This window comes from Zonotrichia albicollis, chromosome 2, assembly GCF_047830755.1.
Source record: "Zonotrichia albicollis isolate bZonAlb1 chromosome 2, bZonAlb1.hap1, whole genome shotgun sequence".
Classification (NCBI taxonomy): Eukaryota; Metazoa; Chordata; class Aves; order Passeriformes; family Passerellidae; genus Zonotrichia; species Zonotrichia albicollis.
The window spans coordinates 50,721,883-50,733,700 of NC_133820.1; the positions used below are offsets into that span (position 1 = coordinate 50,721,883).

The 11,818-nt window shown below is 44.1% G+C and overlaps 1 protein-coding gene across 1 annotated transcript; it reads right to left on the bottom strand.

The window, feature by feature from the left end:
• Window positions 1-5,696: 5,696 nt before the first annotated feature.
• Window positions 5,697-11,818, bottom strand: GPR83 (G protein-coupled receptor 83). The gene is made up of 4 exons (XM_005495735.4): window positions 11,014-11,818; window positions 10,046-10,171; window positions 8,880-9,013; window positions 5,697-8,065 (listed from the first exon to the last, which is right to left on the bottom strand). The coding sequence occupies exons 1-4, from the start codon at window positions 11,398-11,400 to the stop codon at window positions 7,441-7,443; spliced, it is 1,272 nt and encodes a 423-aa protein (XP_005495792.2). The 5' UTR covers window positions 11,401-11,818; the 3' UTR covers window positions 5,697-7,440.

Here is an 11,818-nt window from a genome sequence, read left to right on the forward strand (position 1 = left end):
CCTCCAACAGCCTAAGTGTCCAAAGGTTCCAGGAACAGTCACGTGTTGCCATAGTGCAACACATGTGGTCTGATGCTAAACCCTAAGAAAACATTTTGGACTGTGGTTATGATTCTGCTCTTTTTATTTTCTCATAAAATTGTCAGAGCAACAGAAAATGCCAGCACATGATAAATAGCACATCCACTATGTAATTACCATCTACAAATTGGCCGCACTGTCAGCACATACTTTTCAGCTGTGTCTTCCTGTTTTAAGATGTTTCTGTACTGCCCAGCTCAGTTGTACTTATGTTTTAGTGGCACTGCTCCTGCGGTGTTTTGCCGTTTTCAAAAGATGGGTGAAATGCCAATTTATGGTATTCTTTTGGCCTTATGGAAAAGAGTCCATCTTCAGCCCCTTCACCACTATACTCTTTTAAATATTCTTCTAAATATTCCAGAAAGTGACAATGTCAAGGTGCAAGTTTGGTCCATGCCATTCCTTCTTGCCCCTTCTCTCTCCACCACTTGGGTATTAGTAATTCTCTAAATGTAGGAGAGTTGCAACCAGTTCTTCTGCACATGCTTTGCCTTACAGTGGCTTTTGTGAGATTTAAAACTTGTGATTTAAACTGCAGAGAAGAAGTAAAACTGTTTATTCCATTAGCAGATGGTGTGCCTCTAAAATCAGCTGTACCCCACTGGTTTTCTGCCTCTGGATGTTGTCAGTCACTTTCAGAATAAAGATATATATTTTAGGTCCATTTTTTTTCCTTATGGGGAACAGTGGATGTTTTAATGGCAGCTTTGATTACTGGTTTAGTGCCTAAGCCTAAAACTCCATTAACAAAGGATGTCCTGACTGCACTTTGTGATCACAAAGACAGAAATTGGGTTGTGAGTGGTTTTCTGAAGATGGAGGTGGAAGGAGGGATTTAACCCCCAGTACAAACACAGGTGAGTCTGTCACAGAAGCGGGGAAAAATCAAAGCTGTGTCGTGGGAATAAACTTCCTTAGAAATCTTTTCTTTGAGCACCACTTCGCACAGACCTCATGACAGTGGCATAAATGAATGCCTAGCTGTTAATAAGGGGCAATTTGGTGTTTCTGTCATGCAGGCTGTGTGGCCAGAAGCTCCAGAAGACCGCTTTCCTCATAATGGAATATTTTACTTATTATACTAAATTACTAGTGTAATGATAAGAAGTAATTTCTCCTATTAACCATTTAAAAAATATATTTCTGAAGTGACACAATGTAATGAAAACAGTATGACTTTGTCATTATATATTCAAACATCTGTTTGGTTCATGTCATGTTATCAACCCTCCCCTAAAAGACTGCGACGAAGAACTCACACTATAACAGTACTCAATCTTTTTAGGTAGTAAAATTTGCATCTTCTCTATTCAGATTCTTTGATGTGAGTAATCTCAAACTTTTTATAATCACTGAGATTAACCAAACACCTTCATGCAAACAACATTCCTAGCCTACGAACGAACTCCCACCCAGCCCAGGGGCTGCAGAGTTCGTCCCCTTAAGTCAGATCCTTGCTTTCCCCACAGAGTCCAGGGAAAGTGCTGGGTGCCTTGGAAGGCATTTGAATGGGTAAGCAGTCCAGGGATGAAAACAGCCTGGGCTCACTCTGCTTGTGCTACCTTTGAATTGCTTTAGCTCTTGCACACTTACAAACTTCATGTACCTAAACCAACAGCAGTGAAATCTCCCATTCAGCAGCAGAGGAACTGGGGGCTTTGTTTGCTTTTCCCCTCTCATCTGAGCTCAGTTGGGATGAGAGAAATCTGTGCTGCTGCACAGTTCAGAAGGAGGCCTCTCTTCTGGGAATCTGAGCTGCAGGATGAGAAACAGAGCCTAAGGCTACTGTCTGCTTCCCTTGGAATGTGTTTGCACTGCTGAACAGGAATGCTGGGTACAAAGCTCAAGGGTTTGCTCCTTGCTGTCCTCCTTGTTCAAGTGTCATATCATTCCTGAGCCATGTCTCAGGACTTCTTCAAGACAAATTCTGGGCAAATACTTCACTTCTAGAGCAACTTCCAAAAATCACTAGGGATGAGACCATAACAATTTGGTTATCACCACCCTAAATGGTCCCTCTGGCATATTCCACCAAGTTTCAGAGGCTGATGATGTGCTTTTAGAACATCTGATATATGTCCTTCATATTGATAAAAACTGGTGACCTCTGACAAACCTATGACATCATAGTGTTTTTAACTGAAAAAAAGCCTACAAAAAATGTAACTATGTCTTAAAATCGTCATATCCCTGTGACCTCAGGGGCTAAAAGTCAAGCACTTGTACCACCACATATCTGCTCTGGATGGACCTCACCCTGCATGTTGTGAAAATAAGTAAGCTAACACCTTAGAGCCAGGAATCAGTTATTAGACCTTCAGTTATTTAATTGGTGCCCTGGTTTCATCCAGGATACAGTTACTTGTTTCTTAGTAGCTGGCACAATGCGATGTTTTGAACTCAGTACAAAAATAATACTGATAACACACTGATGTTGTGGTTGTTGCTGATCAGTGCTTACCCTAAGCCAAGGACTTCTCAGTTTCCCAAGCTCTGCCAAAGAGCAGGTGCACAAGAAGCTGGCAGGAGACATGGCCTGAACAGCTAACCCAAAGTGGCCAAAGGGATTGATTGTCCACACTCAGTGTATAAACTATGTCAGTTGGCCAGGAGGCACTCATTTTTTTATAGATAAAGGCAATTTTTTTCCTGGTCAGGACATTGTGATGATCACTGGATTCACCTCTGCCTCTCTAACTATCATTAAATGGCTTTGAGCCTAAGGCAAGAGGTGGAAAGTTTCATTGCACCATGACTCAGAAATCCCTTCAAACTTGCAAGCCAGAGGACAGCCTATGGGGGACATTGCACCCAGAAGGAAAAAAAGGATGGGCTAAATAATTTCCCTGCTTCTTTAGTGCCAGTCCAGACCTTTTCCCAAACCCATTGTGCCACCCCCAGGAAGGAGCAGGGGCTGCCCTTCTGTTGGGCTGTGCAGGATGGGGAGAGCAGAGCAGGATCCCATCCTCATTTCCCTTCGGTGGCACAAGGAAGTTCAACAGCAAGTCATCAGCCACCAGGACTGGACGCTGAGGCTGTGGGAAGGCACAGCACTTCCAGCCAAGCCTCCAGGAGCTGTAGGGTGGTGTAGGTGCCTTCCTGGGTGCAGAGTGTTCACAGCCCGCTGCCCCGACACAAGGCTGGCAGACTGCATCAGCAGGGACCTGGCTGCATTCACCAGCACTCAAGGGCTTTATGAGTAAGGCAGATGTGAATAATAGTTATTCTCAGTCTCCTGGGAAACTGCTATTCTAAAGCTCTCTCTGTGTGTCCACATGCAGTTTCTAGGTCAGTCTGCTTAGAGGACTATGACATCCCTGGAGCTCTTGAAACAACAGAGTGCATGCACAGGTCACAGCTCAGGGCTGTGCAGATGTCCCTGTTCACATCCCAGAGCTGTACAGCTTCATGCAGCTGTTGCTAAGCCCAGCATAAGCTCCCTACTAGGGAGCTTCAGTGCACAATTGTAGCCTGAAATTTGGAGCAAGCAGACAAGTCTGTAGCCAGCAATGATATCGTGGTCTTGTGGAGCAATCCATTCATGAGTTCTAGGCAGTTCATAGCCAGACTCTTAATCGTGTTCTACCCAAACTGCATCCAAATACATCTTGAAGTTTCACCTTTAATATGCAAATATTTAAGATGTCCCCAAATAACATATTCATAAGATATCCTGAGTTGGAAGGGACCCATCAGGATCCGTCTGACCCTGCACAGGACACACCAAGAATCATATCCTGTGCCTGATAGTGCTGTCCAAATGCTCCTTTGGAAAACAAAGCTCTGTCAGGCTGGTGCTGAGACCACTTCCCTGGGGATCCTGTTCCAGGGCCCAACCATCCTCTGGGTGAAGAATCTTTTCCTGATATCCAGCCTAAACTATCCTGGACTCAGCTTCAGGCCATTCCCTTGTGTCCTGTCACTGGTCCCCAGAGAGAAGAGATCAGTGCCTGCCAGATATAAAAACCGTGTTTGTAACAGCTAGTGGTGGCTAGCCAATATATTAATTGAAGCAATTAGAGGTTTGTGCTTCTCAGAAAACTGTGATTTTGAAGTCTCTGGAATCTCCCAGCACATTTTCTATAAGAAGGGTGGAAGTAAATAAAGACAGACTGGAGATGGTGTCTGATATCCTTTGAAAATGCCAGAGAGACAATGAAATTACTATTCCTGAAGTTACAGGACATCACTATATTTTAAGCAGTTGCCTTTTCATCTCCATCAGCTCAGTGGAGAAATTTATCCCACACTGACAGGAGAAGAAGTGGGTTGCCCTGCAGTTAGAAACAACACCAATCAAAGGTGAAGTGCTTTTCTTCTGTTCAGGACAAATTTGTCATCTTCTCCTTATGTGATCTCAGTATGCTTCGACGAGTTGTCCTCCTTTTATGTGTAAAAGCAAGAGGTGGTTTCAAGGATTTGTTTTTCCCTGAGTGCTATTCAGAATAGCACAAGCTGCAAAATACATTATGGCATTGTCTGTGTTCCCTTGCAAGGTCTCTGCATCTTTCTACAGAGAAAATGAATAAAACACTAGTAAAACACACCTGTTCTTGGGCTATGCAGATCTGCAATGAATAGCTCTTCAGTGTCTCCTGCAACACCTCTCAAATTCAAAGAGAGCAAAAACTCCAGCTACAGCAAGCAAAGACACACTAAATGGAAAATTGAAGATAATCTCCATCCTGTACAGGTGTCTCATTATATCCACACTCACATCCTCCCTTCACACCCACCAAGATGGCATCTGAATGAAGTTTATGAACCAATGGCTGTATTAGAATTTTAAAAGAACCCTCTGGTCTGCAAGAGAGATGGGGTAGAATGGAAAAATACCTATGAAGTCTGCATACCCAAGTTAAATTGCCCAAAGTGTAAAATTTTTTGAGTATTTTGCATCATACTGCACTTTGTGCACAGAACACAATCCCCCCACTGATTTCAGCAGCACTGGTGAATGCCAAATGTCTGTCCAGAATCCCAAATCAGACATGAAGAAAATGAAAAATAGCTGATTATTCAAAATTACGCTGTACCACATTAAGCACTTTGTAGCACACACAGTGTATGATGTACAGTTTCCAAGGACACCATTTCCAGGGCTTTAATCATGTCCCCCTCTTCCATGCTGTCCAAGTCTCTCAGAGACTTGTACCTCTGCTGGTCACCAGCCACCTGTTCATTCCTGGACAGGCTCCTGAAGTTCACTGTCCAATCTATCTCTTCTTTTCCTTTTATCCAGTCCATCCCTCCTGTTCCTTTGATTCAAATCAAACAGCTTCAACTTCTTGGATCCCCCCTTGTGCCCAGATTCAGGATTGAGCAGAGCCTGGAGGAGACAGGTTTGCCACCCAGTGCAGGGGTGCAGGATGCAGAGCTGTAACTGCAGGAGACTCACTCAGACTATATTCTATTCTATTCTATTCTATTCTATTCTATTCTATTCTATTCTATTCTATTCTAGAATATAATATTAGAATATAATATTAGAATTCTATTCTAATATTCTATTCTATTCTATTCTATTCTATTCTATTCTATTCTATTCTAGAATAGAAGAGAATAGAATAGAATAGAATAGAATAGAATAGTTCATTTGCAAGGGACATACAATGATCACCCAGTTCAAGTCCTTGAACAATTCAGGGCTGATGTGCTGCAAGTGTTGAGGGAGGAAATGGGACTTGGTGTAAGGGGTCAAAGAAGAAAGGAGGAAAGATTTGACTCTGCAGATCAGTGATACAAAATATTCTGACTCCAGAGGCATTGGTAAAGGGCAGTAAAATAGCACTGGATTCACAGTAAGAGAGTGATAACCACTTGTGCAAGGGCAGGTTAGCTGCAAGGAGTGGTAGATATTTCAGTCTCTTTACATGCTGAGGTGTGAAAACTCTGCACAAGGCTTAAAATAATTTCAGAACTGTCAATTTATTACAGGACACTGAGAAAAACAGCTTCACTCTTTTATTTTTCCATTTATAATAAGATTTTTCTCACTTCACTGCTGAATACTGCAAATTAAATGTGGAATGGGTCATTCTGGTGTGATATTCAGGCTAATTTCCACAGCACAAGGAAGTATTTGTTTTCTGTGCTATATAAGGTACAGGTTTTAGAACACCATTTTTTCAAACCCATATTTTCTTCTGCTAAGAACATTGAGTTCTGAAATCTACTTCAGACACTTGGCAGTCATGAATTTTCTTAGCCACTTAGCCAAATAGAACACATCTCAGCTATCCTTAAATGCACCAAAATTGTACAACCAGAGGATAAGTTGCAGACAAATGTTCCATTTTTATTACTTGCTATCAGAGATACCATCTCTTCTCTCAAAGCAGGTAATTTATGAACTGATTCCAGAGAGCTAACATCTTAGCTGGAATGAAATGTCCCAAATGTCTGAAGTGACAAGTTGTCATGGTTTGATGCTGGCTCAATGCCAGTGCCCTCAAGAAAATATATTGTCCCTAGTACACAGGTGCTTTACAGGGTAAGAGAGCAACATTCAAAGGCAAGTTAAAAATTCAAATTGTGTGATCCTCTAGCTGCAACTTGACAATGATGAAAAGATATTTCGATAAAAGGTTCTAGTCCAAACCCACAATAGGACTTAATTATCCATTCTCCAACTGTGAATGTTATGTCCAACTTTTTATATGTTTTTTGGGTTTAGTTATCTATTAGAAGAAAAACCATTGACTTACTTGAAGAATAGGCATCCAGTTTTCTTCAAAGCTATCTTAGAAAATGCCTGTGATGTAAGAGGCTCCTATTTATCAAAGTCTATCATATCCTCCACTTCTGCAAGCATATTTAAACACACACACACACACACACAAATTATGGAATAGATCTGTTCCTTCATTCTGAACAGGTCTTGACTTTTCAGACCCCAGTTCAGAAAGAATGCTTTCTACCCAGTTGTGCTGGATCTCAGATACTAACCTAAAGGTCTACACCTCAACCATTTCCATGTTGCTACCAGGAGACTCAGGAAAGGGGAAGGGAGATCTGATGTAATGCAAATGTTGTTTAAGTACCAGCAAAACACAGAGTCCTAGTTCTAAAAAGGCTTAGTCATGCAGGTTACAGCAACACACATGCAGAGAACCCCATCCTGCAAGCCAGTCCAAAGTCACCTTGGCAAAGACGAAAGTTCTTTCCTGGGAAGAGTTTACTTTCTCCCCTCTAGGGCCTCCTCACCATTGTCACCAGCCTGCATCAAACATGCAGCTCTTTCATACTGCCTCCTGCAGAACCTCCTTCTTGGCTTTATCACCTGTTGTGTGGCCAGGGCTCCACATCTTCCCACCATTTTAGCTCTTGCCAAATCTATGTGCAGTCCAAGGCCACTGTTTAGCTCACAGCTACTATTGGCTCAACTGCAGAGATGTCTGTCTTTCCCGACTGGATGTTGGAGGATGGTGGAAGGACATGGGAGGCCTGCAACCTCTTGAAGTTGCCGTTTTCTGGCCAAGCCAGTCGGTAGGTTGGGACTGTGGAGGGAAGCCTCTGTTCCGTGGGCCTGGGGGCTTTTCTGCACATGTTGAGCAAAACCTTCAGTTCTGATCGGAAGCTGTCATTGAGCCAGCAGTAGATGAAGGGGTTGTAGCAGGTGCTGCTCATTGCAAACCAGTGGAAGGCGAAGTACAGGGCGTTGTTGGTGTGGATGGTCTGGCTGGAGAGGAGCACGACATAGCAATTCAAGGGGAACCAGCAGACCGCAAAGAGGACGACAACGAGCATCAGCATCTTGATGGTCTTCTTGTTCTTCCTGCGAAGGACGAAGTACTGCTCAACAGTGACGTCCCCGATGACGTTGCGCAGCCAGAGCTTCTTTGCCACCGTCACGTAGGCAGCGGAGATGATCAGAAGGGGCAGGACATAGAGCAGAATGAAGGTTGTTAAATCAAGGTACTTCCAAAAGAGGTCAGCGGGCTCAGGGAAATCTGGCAGACACAGGCACCGGGTGACATCCTCACTGCAAACAGAGAGATGGGACAGCATGAGAGGCACATATGGCCAGGCACGGCGGGATAAGTACATCAGAAACAAGGACCCAGCTGGGAGAGGGCTCCTGCCACAGGGCCTGAAAGCAAACACTGTGTTTATCTCACAAATGTCACAGCTGAGCAGAGCTCTGCTCTTCAAGGATCTAAGCCATGGAGCAGCCAGTGAGCAATGCAGTGATAATTTCTTATGGGCATTCATGACCTTATTATAATTTTATGAATTTCATCAATTACAAAATTTCCAGCTGCATATAAGCAGTTTTTTATTTTCTATCCTTTGGCAAATAGGAACACATTTTCTGCACATATTAAGGACCTTTCCCTCATTAAAGCACTTTCCAAATACTAAGGCTCTTGACAGCTGAGACAGATTTACGTACTTTCCTAGAGCAAAGGACTAGATTAAAACCTCATGGGTTTTAGTGGGTTTCTGTTTGGTTGGTTGGTAGGTTGGGCTTTTTTATTTCCCATTTCTGGTCTGCCCAAACAGGCCAGATTGGTATATGGCACAAAATGCCAGTGCCTAGAAGTAAAGGATCAAGCCAGATCCTCTAACTTCTTAGCCTGTTTCATGTGGTTAATGGAACAGAAGATAAAATATTTAAGAATAAAAAGGACAGGATATCAGACATTGTGGAAGGAATTGGATGAAAACTGTAGTTTAGATCCAGGTTTGGCTGACCTTAACATATGTTCAAGATTTTCAGTAGAATATACCAAAGTATGACTGCTCAGAGTTTGGCCTCCAGGGAGACTGTGGAGGAAAGCAGAGCACATCCTTACCTGTATTCAAAGGTAAAGAGCTTTTGGTAGATAGCATGTGGTAGGGAAAAACAAGTTGCCATGATCCAGATTACAGAGATGTACATAACACCTTTTCCAGTAGATATGCGAGGTTTCAGGGGGTGCATTATAACCTGTGCAAAATAAACCAAAATCTAGGCTTATTACATTTCTGGAAAAAATTATACTTTTTCTTTTTTTCCACACAACCTTCCAGCCTGAAATCTATTACTTAATGTGGTAATTTAGCATGCAAGCAGGGCAGCCATCACCCAGCTCCCAATGAGTGTAAGCTGTACATGAAAACCTGAATTTTAACACCATGAAATATGGTTCAGGTTAGATCCTAGTTCCTATCCTCAAATTTCAGTACTTTCATCTAGGTGGGAAAAACTGCATACCAGGAGCTGTTAACACATGTTCATTACCAGGTTCAATTTCCTTCATGGAAAAAAAAAAAAAAAAAAAAGTGGAGAAAAAACTCTTAAACTCTTCACTATCCATGACCCAAAGAACCAAAGGGTTTAACCAGACCTCCATGGGAATGCTTCTGATAGTGAGTGCATTTTCTGGAAACAATTTTCCTAGCAGAAAATGCCAACTGTAAACAGTTTTGGGTGGTTGTTGGGTGACTCCAAACTGATAATACCCAAATCTCTTCGGCTTTGAGCCCATTATCAACAGCAAGCTACAGCTCTGCTTGTGACAAACACCAGTGTGCTACAGTCAGATCTCCAGTATTTAGGGTAACAGGAGGTGGGACATCCCAGAACATCAGGAGATAGAGCTGAGAAAGTTAACCAGCATGTCCTTTACAACCCTAGTTCTGGATAAGCCACCTCAAAGGAGAGCAGTCCACATGAATTCCTATCAGGATCTTGATCTTTCACCTTGTTTGAGAGCTACTGCTGCTACTGCTACTGGATTATCTGCTGCATAAAAAGCTCCCTTTACTCAGCTGGAAGAGACAGCTAGGTGATGGATACCTCCTACCTTGCTGTGGGTTTGAAACTATTCTGACAACAAGAACTGTCCCCCTACCCTGTCAGCTTCTCATGAATCTTACGGCACCCTGGGAGCTGAAAGGCAAAGGACATGGGATCGTCCTTCTCAGTTTACTTACGCCCTCCCAAGCTTTCCATCTCTCTGCTTCAGAGAGGGCTCACCTGGTGCCTGTCCACAGCAATGGCTGTAAGGGTCAGGGCAGACACGTGGAGGGAGCAGTACTGTGCAAACCTACTGACATGGCACATCCCCTTCCCAAAGATCCAGGTACTGTTCACAAAACGAACCTAAAAAAGAAGACCATTAGTTTTGTGCACCTGTCAACTGCTTTTAGGTACACCTCCAGTACGCAATCTCCTGTGCTGTGTAAAAGACACATATTAGATAGCAGATTCTTCGTATAATTGTATAATTATATGAACACTGAAGAGGCAGGTTACTGCTGCTCAGTGGCCTCCTGAACAATACAGCAGCGCTGCACAAAAAGCTGTTTGTTCTATTTACAGTGTATCCTTCTGCAGCCTCGCTATTCAGTCAATACATTTGCTGCTCCTTTTAACTTCCACTCATGGGATAGGGCTGACCTGTACACCTTATCTCTCTTCAGGCAAACTACAGCTTTTCAGAACAGCTTGTTAAACAATGCTAAGCATTTAATTTTTTCAAGAGGTTTATAGCCTTGTTTTCAAAATACTTTAGAAAAAAGAAGGGGAAAAAAAAAGATCAGATGCTACAAAGTACTAAGCACTCACTTCAAAGCTATTATTTCTCAAGTACTATCAGGGCCACATTTAAAAAATGGGTAATTTCCAATCTTCAGCTAGATAACATGAACCAGAGAAGAAAAATACATGAGGTGTTTTCCAAAGGCAACTCCAATAGCTGTAATTTGGAGTGGACAGCTATCCGCAGAATGTCCACACACTGCCTATAGCAGTGTAAAGCAGGAAAAACCACCAAAGCACCTTTATGGCACTGTAGAGGCCCAGAGAAATTTACTTTAGTCATGGGGGAAGTTGTGGTGGTGCATCCTCCCCCTCCCCATCCCAGGCTGCACCATGTCCGAGGATGCTGAGGTGCTTCCTTTCCCTCCGGGGTGGGCACCCCAGGCATCTCTGCCCCCTCTTACCAGCGTGAAAGGTGTGTTGAGCAGCGTGATCATGATATCGGCTACAGCCAGGTTCACGATGAACAAGCTGGTGACAGAGTGCACCCGCTTCGTCTTGATGACAACGTGACAGACCAGGACATTGCCGAAGAGGGCGAAGACGATGATGAAGGAGTACGCCGCGATGAGCAGGGCTTTCACCGTGGCGCTCTGCGACTCCGCTCCGTAGCGGCTCCTGTCCACAAAGCTCCGCCAGTCGGCCAGGCTGTCATTATCCCAGGAAAAGAAACCCGACACGTTGGGGACTACGAAAGTCTTCTCAAGGCTCCCGTTGAGGGGCAACTTTCCTGGGCTCACAAAGGCGGTAACCAAGTCGGGGAGGCTGAGCCAGACAAAACAGGACAACATCTCTGGACCGCTGCTCCGCTCCTGCGGTGCTGGAAGGGCTCATTGGCGGGAGCAGAACTCGCTCCGGGCGCCGGGAGAGCCGCTCCCGCCTCGCTCAGCCCGGCGCGCCCGGGGGCTGCAAACACGGCACACGGGGAGCCAGGAGATGCTCCTGCCTCCCGCAATGTGCTGCTCTCCCGCTCAGCTCGCCGCTGCTCTTGTCCTTCAGCCGGCTTTATATCCCCAGGCGAGCTCCGAGCCGGGATCTTCTGCAGTCATTGGGCTGCATGACATAATTTGTGCTCTGACGTGCTGCTTTTCCATGCAGCTGCGCTCCCGGGCGCTACTCCGAGCTAAGTACGTCTGTGAGAATGGCAAAATCACTGCCTTCAGATGTCAGAATCTGTTTTCTCTACCAGAAGCCCAGCTCAAGCAAGTT